The sequence below is a fragment of the Acartia tonsa genome, chromosome 7 (assembly GCF_053477335.1).
Source record: "Acartia tonsa isolate MP-2025a chromosome 7, ASM5347733v1, whole genome shotgun sequence".
Lineage (NCBI taxonomy): Eukaryota > Metazoa > Arthropoda > Copepoda > Calanoida > Acartiidae > Acartia > Acartia tonsa.
This window is the reverse complement of record NC_137266.1, coordinates 42,125,826-42,144,370: the sequence shown is the minus strand read 5'-3', so window position 1 is coordinate 42,144,370 and position 18,545 is coordinate 42,125,826. Positions and strand designations below refer to the sequence as shown.

General features: G+C 31.0%; 2 protein-coding genes across 4 annotated transcripts; one reads left to right on the top strand and one right to left on the bottom strand.

The window, feature by feature from the left end:
• Positions 1–883: 883 nt before the first annotated feature.
• On the top strand, positions 884–5,369 carry LOC145323783 (uncharacterized). 2 transcript variants are annotated; one of them, XM_080166321.1, is made up of 11 exons: positions 884–1,002; positions 1,253–1,324; positions 1,619–1,665; positions 1,942–2,025; positions 2,488–2,578; positions 2,853–2,945; positions 3,062–3,242; positions 3,442–3,582; positions 4,100–4,139; positions 4,777–4,856; positions 5,227–5,369. In XM_080166321.1, exons 1-11 carry the CDS (start codon positions 968–970, stop codon positions 5,275–5,277), a joined length of 915 nt encoding a protein of 304 aa, XP_080022447.1. In that variant the 5' UTR covers positions 884–967; the 3' UTR covers positions 5,278–5,369. The 2 variants fall into 2 exon arrangements, with proteins under 2 accessions (XP_080022447.1, XP_080022448.1); XM_080166322.1 differs by lacking the exon at positions 3,442–3,582.
• Positions 5,355–15,850, bottom strand: LOC145323782 (uncharacterized). Of its 2 annotated transcripts, XM_080166319.1 has the most exons (17): positions 15,776–15,850; positions 15,647–15,694; positions 14,087–14,172; positions 10,441–10,501; positions 10,096–10,126; positions 9,645–9,689; positions 9,157–9,268; positions 8,671–8,720; positions 8,394–8,438; positions 8,044–8,115; positions 7,816–7,884; positions 7,372–7,478; positions 6,942–7,028; positions 6,504–6,542; positions 6,074–6,126; positions 5,692–5,737; positions 5,355–5,484 (listed from the first exon to the last, which is right to left on the bottom strand). In XM_080166319.1, the coding sequence occupies exons 1-17, from the start codon at positions 15,801–15,803 to the stop codon at positions 5,429–5,431; spliced, it is 1,035 nt and encodes a 344-aa protein (XP_080022445.1). In that variant the 5' UTR covers positions 15,804–15,850; the 3' UTR covers positions 5,355–5,428. The 2 variants fall into 2 exon arrangements, with proteins under 2 accessions (XP_080022445.1, XP_080022446.1); XM_080166320.1 differs by lacking the exons at positions 14,087–14,172; positions 15,647–15,694; positions 15,776–15,850 and adding an exon at positions 11,989–12,081.
• Between the last annotated feature and the right edge of the window lie 2,695 nt (positions 15,851–18,545).

The window sequence follows — 18,545 nt, the reverse complement described above, 5'->3', positions numbered from 1 at the left end:
GTTACTAGCGGCTACGCCCCTAGAGGCCTCTCGTGGCACTTTGAATGTTTTTTTTATTTAAAATATCAAATTACAGAAATAATTGGTTTATGTTTCGTTGAAGTCTCTTTTTCGGGAGGGGTAATTTTTTTCTAGGGGCGATTTCTCCTGAGAGGGTGGTGGTACCCTCCCCCAAAATAGTTATAAACCTTCCCGGGACTTATGAGAAGCTACCCTGTTAAGGAGAACCCGATCGGTTCAGCGGTAAGCGAGATCTTTCGGTACAAACACACAGACAAACACACAGACATCCTGTTACTTTAGTATAAGGATTGTTTGGGGGGGGGGGGTGAAATATAATACTAATAATATAGTACATCAATTATAAAATTTATTCGAAATAATATGTTTTTAATTGCTATATTATTACTTTGATGTTGCACGAGATTTCATGTACACTATTAAAGTGGTACTCGCAGTTGGCTAGAATAACGATACCCTCCAAATAAACCCTCCTAGTGGATGAATTGGCCAATAAATGAGGTTATATTAGCAACCTAAATTGCCGTCAACTATTCCCCTGTCAATGCATCCATGTATGCTATATCCATTGCTTCCTATCATGCAAAGTCGTGGTTACACACCTTTGACCCGAAATTTTAATATTTGGTGTGATTTCACAAATTTGGAGAAATGTTTAGTCTGCTAGTGGTTTTTGTGGTAAATGTTTTCTTCAGTTAAAAATATGAAAAACGTATTATCATTTAATGATAAAAAAGGTGTAGTTTTGAGTAATATTTTTCATTTAATTGTGCTATTTTATTTGAAATTAACTTTTTATTTGTATCGAATTAAATCAAGATATTTTTTGTATTTTGCTGTATCACTACTGCAAGGTTCAGTACCCAAGGTGCAACTATAGGTTTTAAACAAACATAAAATTTCTTTGTTTTATTCAGATTATTAGATGGTTTACTAAGACACAAAAATGTTATCAAGATTATTACTGATACTAGCAAGCAGGTAAGTGTCAACACGTTTTTGGTGTAATGACAACCGCAACTTTTTATGGTGTAGTAACCCCTTTGTAACCCCCCCCCCTCTTGTAGGTACTGAAGCGATATTCTAATAGAAAGATGATTCTTTATAAGTCAAAAAAGAATTTTGTTGCTATATTATTTAAAATTAGAGAATAAAGATGACCTAATTAGATATTTATTGATAGTGAAAGAGTTGCTATGGTTACAAAAGTGTCTTTTAATGACTTGTTTAGGTCCTGTTATGTGTCCTGTTTACCTGAACCAGAAGCCGGACTGGATGCCAGCCATATTCACACACTCAGCAGGTTGTAACAAGGATAGTTTTTTCCTTAAATAGCGCAGTTGGTTTGTCTGAAAGGATTTGTAATTTATTTCTATGATATTGTCTTAAAACTTTGAACATAATTATTTTTGATCAATAACTAATTTTTAGTCATTCGTATTTTCTAAAATCTTCCTTTATTTATCCCCTTTATATCCATTTTTGAAAACATTAAAAAATCAGTTTTACTTAAACAAAATTTCAGTTTTTCAATTATCTAAAGTATATATGAGAATTGTATGTCATTTTCCCACCAGTAATGTGATTTTTCTTTAAGGTTAAAAAGGGGTGGAGAATGCACCTCAACAGCTGATTGTGTGACAGGTACAAAATATGAATAATATTTAATTAATAGCAATACTTGAATTAATGGACAGTATATATACTTAAATAAAAGTATAAGAATGTCTGTCTGTGTTTTGAACACCTTTTAATCTCAAATCTAGGGGGATGTGAGCTTTAGGGCGGTGTATAACAGACAAGAAGAGGGGTGTCAGGATGTATGGGTGTATGGTTTTTTTAACCTAACGCCTATACCCCCCTCTGATTAGATGTAAAATAAAGTCTCTACTTTACTTTTAAAAACGTATTTTATTGTAGGGAATGTTTGTTCTAAGTGGGGTTGGTGTCAATGGACCTCCATCTATGGATCTGATGGTCCCAGTCAAGGTTCAAGTGCTCCAGGTATAATATATTTTAACATACATATTTTCTGAATACTAGGGGCTACGCCTCCAGAGGCCTCTAGGGGCACTTGAGGTTACATCACTCAAAATATAATTACACCTTTCTTGGACACATGAGAAGTTACATTGTTAAGAAGGACCCTGTCAGTTCAACAATTATCAAGAACTATCAAAACACACAGACAAATCTTTCAATGTTTCACTCCTTTAATAGGGAAACTAGTAGCTGCACCCATAGCACCAAGGGGCTCTATGTTCTTAAATTGAAAAAAAAACCTTAAACCATCCAAGACTTAAATCTAAAAGTGAAATAGCTTAAAACCATCCATGGATGGAAATATGTGAAACTTCCCTTATAAGGAGAACTCAATTGGTTCAGAACTTTTTTAAATCTCAAGCTTCAAGACAAAAAAGCCTTAGTACTTTAAATAATAGGATAACTTTTAGTAACAATTTCCAGGTGGTGGTAAGGCAGGTCAATGTGTAACAAGTGCTGACTGTGCGTCCAGAGTTCCTTACTGCAGCAAACTTGGGTTCTGCCATGGTGGAAGGTCAGCTTAACATTTTTTTCAATTTACTTGTTGGATTATTCAAACTTAATTTATGTTGACACCCAATCTTTCCTAATTATATTTGAAACTCCTGCTATTGAAAAGTGGAAATGGAACAAAGGGATTTAAAGTATAAAAATATAAAAAAAGCGGTTGTGAATTATCCCAAACAAGAGGTTAAAGATTTAAATTACCAGGCCAACTTCATAAAAAACAAAAGAGCTGACCCAAAGTTGTACTTAGCTTGTTATGAATTGATATTTTTAACTTTTAGACTGCCTTTTGATGAAGCACAGATAGAGATTCCTGATGATGATAAGGTAGAGGATGAAGACCAACCTCAAGGTTTTATCAACAATAACCCAAGGTGAGAAATCAATGTAGATACCTTACATGCAAAAACAGTTTAACATTAATTTTTTAAGTTGTAATAGTTTTCAATATAAACTTAACATGTGCTTTAAATCTTCTCTACGATTGCAGGAAAAATAACCCACATCCATCAATCAGAAAATCAGGAAACAAGAAATCAGGTGGCTCTGGAACTTCATCATCTGGAGGCTCCAGGTCATCAGCAGCTGCTGGTGGGGGAAGAAAGAGTGGCAATGGTGGTGGTTCTAAATCTGGAAACAGAGCTTCTAGTAATGGAAATAGTGGCCATAAGGTAGGATGCAATTCTCTTTTTACTTTAGGCGAGGCAAAATTCATTTTGTAGCTCAATTATAACACTGGAAACAGCACAAGTATTATAGCATTTCATTTGTGATGGTGAAAAAATTATCTATTAGGTAAATGAGTAATAAAACAAGAATGGTGTGATGAATTTGGGAGGGGAAATTCAATGCTAAAGTCCAAAGTTTCAGGCTAGTAACAATCGAAGGTCAGGAAACAATCAGAGAAAATCAGGAAACCAAAGACAAAATGGAAACTCAAGAAAACCAAGTGGTGGTAACAAAAGAAAGTCAGGTTCTAATGGCGGTGGTAATACAAGAGGAGGCAACAGGGTAGGGTTAAATATTATGGTAACTCTGCCAAATAACAAATCATCTAATTAATACCTATACTAAGTGATATGATGTCTGTCTGTAAAGGTATAAAATCATGAAGTGCTCCTGGACAATTAAAGCTTGAGATTCTCAGTGGTGAATCATAATTATCTGCTAAAATAAAAGTCTTATTTGGTGTTTTATAAAGATATTGATATTGTCCTGTGGTTTCTGTTTTGATATCCAAGAACCTCTAGCTTTATTGTCTATGAGCTAAGATTGATATTATTGTATACCTATTATTCTACCTGGATCATGAAAAGGAGACATGTTGCATTTGAGAAGTTATTTCAGCTTATTAATGCTTGATTTACAAAAAATGGGTTACTTACATCCCTGATTTGAAAAACTAAAATTAAAGTGTACAACATAAGTTTGAAAGGTTATATCTATTGATGAGAAAAAGACAAACTGCTGCTAGGAAGACGACTTAATTGATATTTTCTTACTGAAAATAAAATATCATTTATTTTAGACAAATCAGCAATCCAAGACTAACAACAGAAAACAAAATGGTAAGTTTTGTATTCTAAGAATTTTAAGTTTGAATCTAATACTTTACATATTTATGTATTTAAATGATTAAACGAACATAATATTTTAGTCACATCAAACATGATTTATTGATAGCTTCAGTATTTAAATTGTGTGAGGTTTAAAGAAATTCTTTACAGGCTAATTGTATGAGACAGCGTTTAGTGGTACCAAAAAAATGATGTCATACAATAAAGTTGACCAATGAGAGGCCATTATACACTGTAATTGACCAATGGTAAAATTCATACTTGCCTCTCATTGGTTATTTTATCGTATGATGTCATTATTTTGGCGCCACTTTACGCTGTCTTTAATTGTATCATTGTTTAAATATTCTTCAATGATTCAAAAAACAGATCTATAGTATAGATGTATATCCATATAACTACATACCCCTCATTTTCAAAGGACCTTTTTTTCATATGCTAGCAAATTGTTTTCTGCTACTTGGCTGTGTTAATATTCCCAATACTCTTGGTTGATTTTCAAAGACCCAATTGAGAGGTGGCACAAGGTCCTTGGGATGGAGACATTCAGTTATAAACCCCTTCCCCCTCTAGTGTTTTACTCTAATTTTAAAATTACTATGCAGATATCTGAACCAACCTATTCTAGGTGGCTCTGGAGGAGATGCTTCTGCCTGCCCAGGTGGTAATCTGGATGCCTGTATTGATGCATGTATTCCAATCCAAAAGGTATGAGATTGAAAATTTTTAAAATCACTAAAGGTAGGGGGACAAAGAGTCTAAATAAATCAGCCATGTGACGTCATAAAAATAAGGAATTATCTAACTCTTTTTTAGTGATTTTCTTTCCCACTTCCACTCTCATCTCTCTCATTTTTATGACTTCACATGGCTGATTTTTAAGTCACTTTGTCCCCCTAAGATTAAAGAGTATTTCTTATCTTGATTAATTGATTATAACAATTAAATAAACATAACAATTAGAACACAAAAAAACTGTAAACTTTTTTATAAAAATTGAAGAAAAGCAAAAATATGGAGTACATTAAAGAGTGAAATATTTGAAATCTTTTCCTTTATGCTATTATTTGTTTTATAGGTAGCTGCATATGGAGCTTGTGTCACAGTTTGTGGAAATAGATGTAAATAATCATAATCATTTCTTGATTTTTAATCTAATTTGTAATAATTAACATAGTTTGTATGTATTTGATAAAAAAAATACAATTGATAATATCTAAACTGTTTATTCTGTCTGTTATATTACATATTTATTATTAGCACAATCTCAAACAATTTATTTAACATTCAGGTTCTGGAAAATTACCACGAAAGTATTTGTATGGTCCAGTTGGTCCTAAAATTAAATAGTCATATTTTAAAATTCGATAAACTTATCAAAATAAATCCAGCAAGAGTAAGGCATAACCCTTTAAATTTTAAGTTTAGTTGTTTATCTTTCTTAAATGCCTAAATCTAAATTAAATTTGACTTTACTGTGATGTACTAACATTCCTAAACTATTTATAAAATAGGTTAATTCTTTTCAAAGATGTATTCTTACCTCCAACAAGACCACATTCACCAACAATTGGATCCAAATCACATTCCTAATTAAAGATTAATGAACAAAAAACATAAGAAACCCTTTAAGATAAAAAAGTAATTTTGTTGAAAACAGTAAAAGTGTCTGACTGATTATGACGTAAAAAAAAAATTAGCCAATGAGAGGTCACTATAAATTGTAACATTGGTCAATAATGGCCTCTCATTGGCTAATTTTTTTTTACGTCATAATCAGTCAGACACTTTTACTGTGTTCAATTTTGTTTTCTTTCTCATGTTATAATTTTAGGCTAGGTTAGATCTGCAAGCAAAATTTGTTCATAAAGGTGAGGGTATAAATTTATTAAAAAATACAATTATAAATTAAATTAAAAAGTTACCAATTTAAAAGTGTTGCCCCATTTTCCTCGGAAATTAATCCATGATTTGTCTCCTAAAGGATACACATATGTATTATACGAAAACTTTCATTAATAGGTGAAGTTAACTATAACAATTTATGTATAAAATATTAATCCTATTATAAAAAGTAGTAAGCTTTTTTGTCTGTATTAAAGTCTTGCTAACTGCTGAACCGATATGGTTCCCCTTTAAAGTAGAGTTTCTTATAGGTCCAGGTATGGTTTTCAACTATTCTAGGGTAAGGTATCTCCACCTTCCCAATAAAAAAAATTAATTTCTTTACTTTTTAAAACTGACATTTGAAACGGGATGGGTCAACTTTTCCCCATCCCACCTTAAGTGCCCCTTGAGGCTTCTAGGGGCGTAGCCGCTAGTATATATATATAAAATTGTGAGATGTAATATAACCTGTAAAAGTATTCAAATCATCAACTACATCATTGATAACTAAAAAGCAAATAAATGATAACACTGAGTTAGAAGTTTGAAACTGTTCAGTTATTCATTAATTAGATGATAATTATCATTGTGGCTACTAATTCTAACTCATGCAAAAAGTCGTCAATTTAGGTTGCACTTGCAATTTCCCCTGCAATTATTGGTCGGATCATTTATCCAGTAGTTGGAAAGAGGATGGGGTAAAGATTGGGATGATGTTATTTTAGCCCATTTCATAGTTCACTTTATTAAAAAACATGAAAATCTGGTGTAAGATCCAATTAATAATACATCCATTTACACAGCCTATATAATTACTATTAAATTGTGATATTTGTAGAATTATTTAATACTCATACAATCAATTCAATGTTGGTTAGAAATAGTGTTTCTTATTTTGGTTTTTACCTAAATTATTCCAAGTTTGCCACTGTACTCCCCGCTCTGTATAATCATCAAGATGAACTGTCAGAATATGCAGATAGGTAAACTTTCCTGAATTTATATAGGTGGGTAAATAACTGTAATTATCTATAGATAAATAAAACACTATTAATACAAAGTTTATATTGTTATATAAACTGTCTTAAGCTGTCTTATTTCCAATTACTTGAATTCTATAATAAATCCTATTACATGAAGTAATCAGGTTTGTCGTCTGTAGCTTAAGATTTGATTAACTACTGAGTTCTCCAATTTAGGGAAGCTTTTATAGAACAATAGATGGATTTAGGCTATTCTTTTAGATTAAGGCATTGGGGATTTTTTTATGCTATACGTAACAAAGAAGGATGTAATATTAGGATGTTAGTACTCATAAACAATCATTATTCCTTACCTGGTTGAGCCCAAGTACCATGAGATCCATTTGCACTAAACACAGCTATTCTACCATCTTCTAGGTCAAGATGGGTTGGATAGGGCACATCTCTTTCAGTAATAAAACTAAATAAAATAAACATTATATCCAAATCTAAAATATACCACAAGTTTGAGGTAATTTTATATATACAGATAAAGAAAAATTATACAGTGAATGTAATATTTAAAATCTTTTTATAAGCCTAATATTATGAAAGTAATACTCTTTTCCTCTGTCTATAAATAAATATATAGAATACAATTTATTTATAATTCCTATTATTATTCAGCAAAACCAGTGAAATTCAATAAATTTAATAAAATGATTCGAAATATAATAACTAAAACCAAAATTGAAGAGGATTGGGCTTAACCAAATCTTCTTCTCTTTTTAATAATACTATTAAAGAAGTCACTTAACAATTTTCCATCTCTATTATATTCTCTATGTTTAACAGGTTCTCCTTCTACAAACTCAAATCTATCCCTTCTAAAAAAGAGTAAATTGAAGATATTAAATATGTAAAAAATGTGAAAAATGCTATTGTAATTTCAAGTGTTAATTCATAATTAACAATTAAAAAAGCTAATCTTAAAATTGTAAAAAATTTCACATTTATTTCTTGTTTAAAAAACTTAATAATTTTACCCATCCCATTTGTAGGTGGCTCCAAAACTATGAACATCCAGGTGTACTAATGTTGCTATTCCATTCTCAATTCTACAATAATTCCATTTTTTTTTTTAGAAAGAGATTTTATTTCATTTTTTTATTTAATCTATCATTTTCTAAACATACACATGAAGACATAACAAAAATTCTTAAACATTTAAAAGATGGTTCATAAAGTAGAGTGGTAAAAGCATAATTAACATATTTTTTTCCTATTTTATGGAGGAACCTTATTTTTGATATACCATGTAAAATATATTTAAGATATTTGCTAGTATAGTATTAAAACCTTAACATTTAAAGGTAATGCTATAATTTGGTTTAACCTGACAGATATGTGTTCCCAGTCTCCAATGTGGTTTCCAAAAGTTCTAGAAAAGTATAATGTATAATTTTGTGCAATGTTTTAAGAATCATTTATTGTGATTCTCATTGTTCAATGATTCAAACTATCTAGAAACATAGGAAGGTAATCTGAATTTTTGTTTTCTAAAGATCATAATAGCCAACCTTGTTAAAACACTTATTGAAATCTTTATATATTGTCTGTAATTTCAAACATTTAATGTATTGATTTTAAGTCAGCTCTATGAATTATGTTACCTAAGATCTCCAAGACAGCTATCACCAATTTCAAGACCCACACATACATCCTTAATAAGATTTAAGCAGTTTTTACAAAAAACATTTTTTTTGTATTTTTTGAGGGGTTAGTAGAAGTAAAGCACAAACATTTTCCCAGGGAGGGAGGGGGGCATTGGACTGTTTATTACACTAGTCCCCTAAGTTTAATAATCACACTTTCTTATTAGTTGGCTAAACAACTCTGGGGATTATTAATGGATTTGATTGGTTCATTAGGTTAATTGCTAAATTGTTTTGACCACTAATTATCATCTACAGTAGGTTTTTTGGGGTATCATCATTGGTGATGAACATTAGTTTGTTGGCCGTTTTCTTATCTTTTTTTCTCTACATTAAGAGTTTATTTGAGAGAGAATTTAAAACCCTAGTTTATTGGACAACTGAGGTTTTATTTCCCTTGAACACTATTGCCTAAGCATTATCAAAATCATAAAAAATACTTACTTTTCCATAATTAAAAGGATAGAAGAAAGAATATTGCACATCAACTGTTTCACAAGAATTGTTATACTCCTTTACAAAAGCATAAACAGGAGCTGCTTCTAATGGCTCTCCACTAAAAATAAATAGACTGATAATGTTGACTGAGTTACATTGATATAAATCCCCCCCAAAAAATTACACCTTCTGTAGATCAAATTGATGGTTCAAAAATTTGAGACAACAATCTTGAAATCAACCAATAAAAATTCGACAAAAGTACCCAAATTCGAGGCTATATATGATTGATTACCAATGAGATTTACAGTCCAATGTTCCCTCCCTTCCTTAATCGAAACAATTTCTGTCTGAATGTAGTTTGACTTATAATGAAATTTTTAACAGGCAATCATTTCTAGATGACTTTATTTTACTAAAACAAAAATGTACATCAAAGGTTTTAGAAATAAAACTTGTGCATGTTCAATTTTAATGAAAACCTAAAAATGTACCTGAAAAATTCTTGAAAACAGTTTACACATTCCATATTTGTTCTTTAGGGACAAAATATTTTAAAAGTGTAAAAAATATAGTTTAACTTCTAAATACATATAAAAAGCCTTCCATCACAATGCGATCAAAAAACTTAATTATTGACTAATTTGTGCAAAGGATCAACAATTACATTATATCCTTAAAATTCCCTCACCAAAACCACTAAAATTTTCTATGTATTTTTTTGGCACCAAAGCCAAAATAAAAATGAAAAATCTAGTAAAATAAAAAAAAACAGCTACAAACCATAATGGGTTATCTTACCTACAAATTATTGGTTGGATTTGTCATTTGGGAGAGCGGAAGAAAAATACAATTATTTTGTAAATTTGTAAGGGGTGTTTTCTCTATTACTCCCACCCCCCGGAACGTACTTCCCCACCTAACATATAAAAATATTTTTTCCTTGTATTTAAATGATAATCAGCAGTCTCTGCACCTAAAACGTTTCATTAATGATTATATAAAATGATTTTAAAATGTTTAAGTGATTTTTGGCCCTCTAAACCGATATGATTCTCCTTTACAGTGTAGCTTTTTATAAGTCCTGAAAAGGTTTATAACTAATTTAATATAACTATTTAAAGTATTTGAATAAAGTAATAGAAATTACACATATTTTTAAGATGTTTCAGGTATAAAATAAGATAATAAGCAAATTAAAAAGGAAAGTAGGGGCTGTACAGAAACCACATCCTACTTTAACAATTCACTAGTTATCATACCAGCAAAAATACTTATTTAAGAAGTTACCTACAAGTATTGATTCTGCAGTTGGTTGGTCTTGTAAAGTTATATCATATTCATTATTTACCTAGACATAAATCTATTTTAATGAATCTCGTAAACGGCTTAACAGTAATGCCACATTTATTAGGTAAATTTAGTAATGTTCTAGGGCAGTTTTTGGGCCGGTTAGTTAAAGGGGTAAGAAGGGTGTACGCAATGACGCATCCTCCTAAAACTATCTATTTATTCATGTATCTATCTATCTATCTATTTATCTATCTATCTATCTATCTATCTATCTATCTATCTATCTATCTATCTATCTATCTATCTATCTATCTATCTATCTATCTATCTATCTATCTATCTATCTATCTATCTATCTATCTATCTATCTATCTATCTATCTATCTATCTATCTATCTATCTATCTATCTATCTATCTATCTATCTATCTATCTATCTATCTATCTATCTATCTATCTATCTATCTATCTATCTATCTATCTATCTATCTATCTATCTATCTATCTATCTATCTATCTATCTATCTATCTATCTATCTATCTATCTATCTATCTATCTATCTATCTATCTATCTATCTATCTATCTATCTATCTATCTATCTATCTATCTATCTATCTATCTGTCTATCTATCTATCTATCTATCTATCTATCTATCTATCTATCTATCTATCTATCTATCTATCTATCTATCTGTCTATCTATCTATCTATCTATCTATCTATCTATCTATTTATCTATCTATCTATCTATCTATCTATCTATCTATCTATCTATCTATCTATCTATCTATCTATCTATCTATCTATCTATCTATCTATCTATCTATCTATCTATCTATCTATCTATCTATCTATCTATCTATCTATCTATCTATCTATCTATCTATCTATCTATCTATCTATCTATCTATCTATCTATCTATCTATCTATCTATCTATCTATCTATCTATCTATCTATCTATCTATCTATCTATCTATCTATCTATCTATCTATCTATCTATCTATCTATCTATCTATCTATCTATCTATCTATCTATCTATCTATCTATCTATCTATCTATCTATCTATCTATCTATCTATCTATCTATCTATCTATCTATCTATCTATCTATCTATCTATCTATCTATCTATCTATCTATCTATCTATCTGTCTATCTATCTATCTATCTATCTATCTATCTATCTATCTATCTATCTATCTATCTATCTATCTATCTATCTGTCTATCTATCTATCTATCTATCTATCTATCTATCTATCTATCTATCTATCTATCTATCTATCTATCTATCTATCTATCTATCTATCTATCTATCTATCTATCTATCTATCTATCTATCTATCTATCTATCTATCTATCTATCTATCTATCTATCTATCTATCTATCTATCTATCTATCTATCTATCTATCTATCTATCTATATATATATCTATCTATCTATCTATCTATCTATCTATCTATCTATCTATCTATCGATCGATCGATCTATCTATCTATCGATCTATCTATCTATGTATCTATCTATCTATATTGTATACCATGGTATAGTTAAGATGAAACTGAACAGAGGTAGGATAAAAAGGTTCCTGTGAGTGTAGCCATACCAGTGGGCTCATGTCTATCTATATATCTATTCTATATGTATACCATAGTATAGCTAAGATGAAACTGAACAGAGGAAGGATAGAAAGGTTCCTGTAAGTGTATGGTCCCTCAGATGTCAAAACTTTATTTTAGTGTTTGGCCAAAATGACTTAGCAATTGTATCTGTAAGTACGTCTAATAACACCCTATGCTATTTTTAAAATCCTAGAAAATTTTTTTTGCAAGAAAATTGCATAAATTTGCAACCTTTTTTAGAACCACTACATAACTCGAGTTTTAAAACTTTTTATATAAAATCCTTTTTACAAAAAATATCAATAATTACTTAAAATTAAACCTGAAAGAAAAGAAATCTCATTACACGTGTTAATTTGCATGTTTTAGGTCTTTTTTTGAGGAAAGTATAACTTCCACATTTTTGACAATAATTATATTTTTTAACATTTCAAAGTAAAATATAATAAAACTTAAACGATTTTTCTTGAATTATCAGTTGAAAATTTCATCAAACATGCAATTTAAGTGATGAAAATTTAATAAAATCATTTTTTGAATGTTTAGAATTACCAATTTTCTACATTTAAAACAAACTGTTAACAAAATTTAAAATCATTCTAATATATAACTTTAAAAATCAATAACATTTTATAAAATGATGTTTTAAAAAATAAATCATTAAAAGGTATTAAAATGCATTTTAAGTTGCTTAAAATTATAACGAGAATATCTTTTTACACTTTATTCTTTGTAATAGAGATTAATCGTAATTTGCTGAAAATGAAACATTTAATAAACTAATTGAATCTTTTTGTGACCATATTTAAAATTTTTAATTTTTACACTAAGGTGTTTTTTAATAAAAATCTTTGTTAATTTCTGTTTTACGACAAAAAAAGAAAGGGACTTTTTTACTATTTCTAGGTTATCTTATGCAATTTAAACTATATAATATGAAATAAATTTTAATTGTCTTTCTTTTGAGCCACAAAATACTGTAAAATGTAACATATATGCAAAAATAACAATTTTTTTAATGAATATTATAATATCCTTATATGACATTGCGTCAGAGCTTATTCTTTAGATCATATGTTCATGAAAAGTAGCCATAACTTGGAGGGTTGCACTATTTGTTAGAATATTAAATAAACTTGAATGGTAAAAATATTAGCATATCCTTTGTTAATTCAAATGCTTTAGGTATATTATTCGGAAAGTTAGTTAAAAAAGAGAGCATTTGCTGTGTATACTGTTGAAAGACTTTCAAAAATGTGAATTACAAAGCAATCCTAAAAGATCGGGCCGTAGGCAAGTCTTGGTCGATTGGGGGGTACGGGGGTTTTCTGATAGCAATTTGCGTTATTGGTATACAAGGTAAAAAAACAACATTTTAAAGAAATTCTTTAAATAAAACCCAACGTGTATTGGCAGTACAAACATCTTCATGCTAGCAGACATATGTTTATCAAAATTAAAGAAAAGTATTTCCACAAGAAAAATTATTCAGGTTTCTACTTTATAATTTTAAATATTTTTTTTCTGATAAAATGTTTGACATATATCATATAATCATTTACCAAAAAAAATATTTTGATAATTTAGATTTCAGAGAATATGAAAACCCTCAAAAACTAAGACGACATTTTGCATCTTCTGCTATGACATTTAAGAAAAAAAATTTAAAAATCAAAATTTAGTATGAAAACTATTTTTATCGATTTTTCTGAAGGTATTATCGTATTCTATGGGTTTTTCATTATCATTTACTTATATCGAAAGTGCCAAACATTGTACCCTAACTTATTCATTTAATAAAAAACCAGCCGTGTGTAGTCATACCAGCGAGGCCCAGGTCTATCTGTATATCTATCTATCTATCTATGTTTCTATCTATCTATCTATCTATATGTATACCATGGTATAGTTAAGATGAAACTGAACAGAGGAAGGATAGAAAGGTTCCTGTAAGTGTAGCCATACCAGCGGGGCCCAGGTATATCTATCTATCTATCTATCTATCTATATGTGTACCATGGTATAGTTAAGGTGGAACTGAACAGAGGAAGGATAGAAAGGTTCCTGAGAGTGTAGCCATACCAGTGGGGCCCAGGTCTCAACTAGACAAGTACAATTATTTGCATTAGTAGCACAGCAACAGCGGTGGTATTAACCTTACATGCATATTTCTGCGATGCCCTAACCCTGTGGGGCTAACCAGGGATCTTGGACAAAGTAGCTTCGGACAAAGTAGCTTCGGACAAAGTAGCTTCAGGACAAAGTAGCTTCAGGACAAAGTAGCTTCAGGACATTTACTTAAGAAAAGTAGCTTCCTAAGAAAAATAGTCTCTAATATGGCCGCAGCGCTCAGCCCCCTGGCCTGCCTAGCCGCGGGCGCTCGGCTCCCTAGCCTATAACCTAACCTAACCTACGTTAGCCTCAGAACATTTATTTAAGAAAAATATTATCAACTGATAATACATAGGTGGTTTAGAATTTTGTGGATTTGCAAAAAGTGGTTAATAGATTTTTACAATTTTTATATTGTTTTTACAAGTTTTAATAATGTTTTTACAATTTTTTTGGTCAGGTTAGGTTATAGGCTAGGGGGCCGAGCGCCCGCGGCTAGGCAGGCCAGGGGGCCGAGCGCTGCGGCCATGACCTTTATTAACATTGGAGGCTACTTTTCTTAGGAAGCTACTTTGCCCGGAAGCTACTTTGTCCTGAAGCTACTTTGTCCTGAAGCTACTTTGTCCTGAAGCTACTTTGTCCGAAGCTACTTTGCCCGAAACTACTTTGTCCGAAGCTACTTTGTCCAAGATCCCTAACCAGTACCCAATTTAACCTAACTTATCCTGATTTAAAGTAACAAACAAACACACAACCCCCCCTCCCCCCTCTTATTTTTAATTTTTCTTTTTCTGTACTAGACTTATATTTTAGAATTGTGCATCTACTTTATAACTAAGTTAGGTTTCCACAAGTTGGTTTGCTTAATACGTTGAATAACTTCTGATTTACTTTGGTGGTATAAAAGAAGTCCCACATATTTTTCTGGTAAGTTTTAAAATCTAAGTATTTATAGTGTAAAAAGGATGACAACATCCATAAAAGCAAAGCTCTGAAATGATAAAACAACCGAAAATGAAAACTTGTAGAGTGTCCAAACTGATTCTTACATAATCAGAATATACATTTATGAGTTTGGTAACAATTATAGATTTGCTAGGCTTTTCTAATTGTACTTTACTTGTATAGGAATCAGTATGCAAAGTTTGAAATCGATAGGAAAATTCTAACATGTCTAATTTAATAAAAAGAGCTTACCGTTACGGACCTAACGACCAACCCTAATTATAGAAAAGCTATGCTTTTAAAAAGGGGTAAACTCAAGAAGTCGTCTTCCTTAATATTATTGCCAAAGTGGATTATAGAGCAAATATTTAGTGGCTATAAAAACAGAGAATATAAACTAGGCCCTATGGCATAAAATAGAATACAGATAAATAATAGAAAATCACGAAACCTTCCATGCAGCCGAGAAAATCACTTTCGGATGAAAAGTAAATTGTAGAAATTGCCAAAAATGATTACCTAAGCTGGATGCATATTCGGATATGCCATTGGTTTTCGCAACCACAACTAAAAAAAATATCGATTCAGTTTAATGCTTCTTTAAATCTCTCAAATAACAAAATGATAAAAACGGATTAATTTACTTACCCAACAGAATACTTAATTTGAGTAACATCTTAATGTGACTGTTTTGTTTTTATTCATTTTTAAATAGCTTATCTTATTATTTACAAAATTAAGATCATGTTCAACATACGAAGAATAGTTATTTATCGCATTGTGTTATAGACAGCTTTCCGCAAAATGAAAAATTATAAGATTAAAACCAGTTTTGATAGCCCCCAGGGCTAACAAACCTGGTATTGATTTCATTATCTTGATTTTAATATTCTTTGAAAATTGTCTGTAATAAGATTCTGTAATAAGATTTTTCAGTTTTGCTGTTTTAATCGGTTTCAAAGCCATACGAGAAAGTTACACTAAAAATGGCATTCAATATACAAACTTTTATAATGCACATAAAGTGTGCATATCTTGTAAAGATACTAATTTTAAGCGCATTTTCTTTATCCGCGCTAGTTCTCGTTGTTTATATTTGAAATATACAATTATTGTATTAATGTAGGTTGTGCCTGTGTTCAGCTAGCAGCTGTTTTTAAAGTTAAGTAAAAGACCTTCTATTCGTATATCCGTCTTAATCCTTAAATTGAAATATTCTTATCTGTTTAAGTAAAGTGTGATAAATATTTGATGCAAGTGAAAATAAAACAAGGATGACAAAATTCATAAGAAGTGAAGCTCCAAACGCTCTTTGTCTCTTATCTTTATTGCGTAATAGATAGTGTTTTCTGACTTTTCAAACGGACAAATGTACAACTTTTCTAGGATTTTTTTATTTCACAGGAGCCATCCAAAATCCAGGTAAATTCAAATGTTTTCTTAAAGGAGCTTAAAAGATACTAAATCACATTTTTTATGCCTTTCCTCCAAACTCAAAACACAACTAAGTTAAGCACAAAATTAGGGGTGGTAATTAAAAAGTGACATAACGCCCCCCCCCCCCCCCCCCGTAAAATTACTTGATTTTTATTAAATCTTATAATTAAATGCTATTTAATTATAAAATTGTTGGAGTTAAAAGTGGAAATTTTGTACATCATCATACTAGTTCCAAAAAACTTGCTAGGTCACAAAATAACTATGCTTTTAAAAAATATAGGTTAGCGGCGAAGCTTTAGATATTAGTGTGTTTATGTAAAAAAAAGTATTTTCGGTGCTTGCTTACATGTGAAGACCGGAGCACCGAAACCCCCCCCCCCCGCTTAGTTTTGACAAAAATCAAAAATAAGGGGGGGGGTAGTTTTTAACCCCCCCCTTAATTTTGAAGAAAATCAAAAATAAGGGAGGGGGGGTAGTTTTTTCACTGTACAACACGCCAGAAAGTTGAGTGAGGTAAATCAAGTAAATCCAGTATACCAGAGGGGAAACCTTATTACAGGGATATTCATGTTTTGGGGCATAATTTCCTTATTTATTGACTGATTTTAGTAATTGATGTATCCCTGAAAAGAAAATGAAAATAAGGAGGAGGGGGGCCAGTAAAAGGTTTTAATTTTGCGCAAAATTAAAACCTTTTACTGGCCCCCCTCCTCCTCATTTTCATTTTCTGTTCAGGGATACATCAATTACTAAAATCAGTCAATAAATAAGGAAATTATGCCCCAAAACATGAATGTCCCTGTAATAAGGTTTCCCGCGCAAAATTAAAACCTTTTACTGGCCCCCCTCCTCCTTATTTTCATTTTCTGTTCAGGGATACATCAATTACTAAAATCAGTCAATAAATAAGGAAATTATGCCCCAAAACATGAATGTCCCTGTAATAAGGTTTCCCCTCTGGTATACTGGTTTTTCTTGATTTACCTCACTCAACTTTCTGGCGTGTTGTACAGTGAAAAAACTACCCCCCCCTTATTTTTGATTTTCTTCAAAATTAAGGGGGGGGGGGGGGTTAAGTCTTTGCCTTGCTGAGCTTTTTTCCTCCTTGCCGTTTTCCAGACATTAAAAAACTACCCCCCCCCTTATTTTTGATTTTTGTCAAAACTAAGCGGGGGGGGGGGGGGGTTTCGGTGCTCCAGTCTACCACATGTAAGCAAGTACCGTATTTTCTTTTTTGTTGCAAAACTACTATATACTTTCAGATGTTCGCTGGTCTGTCTGTATGTTAGACACAATATGTTTTTCAAGTACTATAGTTGTAAAGATTCCCCTAATATATAAGTTACAGATTAATTACCTGCTTTGGCCGTTTGTCCGCCTATAACGCTTTGAACGGAATAGCTATTGACAATTCTTATTGGAAAATAACAGGATGTCTATCTGTGAGTCTGCCTATATGCTAACAGCTGAATTGAAAATGGGATGCGGGTCGACTTCAAACCCATTTCCCCCATTTTAAGTGTCCATAGAGGCTTCTAGGGGCGTAGCCACTAGATTACAATATAATGCCTAATTTTGTACTTCTATACAATAATTTACATCAATGTTTAGTAGACTTCAGAAATTCTTTTTGAGGATTCCCCATCTAAGCAATGTAAAGAAGGTACTATTTCATATTAATTTGCTAATTATGGTCGTTTTCATCCTTGCTTTTTTTCTAAATGGGGCATGATGCTAATGTATCACAGATAAGAAGAACATTTACAAAGCTGATAAAATCTAGTAATGATTATTTATACTTTTTATCTTAGTACAATGTATGTATATGGGATTTTTACATTATGCTTCTACATATTTATTTTTTATTCACTGTTAAAAAAAATCACTAAAATCTTTTAAAACAAGGATGACAACATCCATAAAAGCGAAGCTCTGAAACGATATGACAGACGAACATTAACTTTTGTTGAGTGTCAGA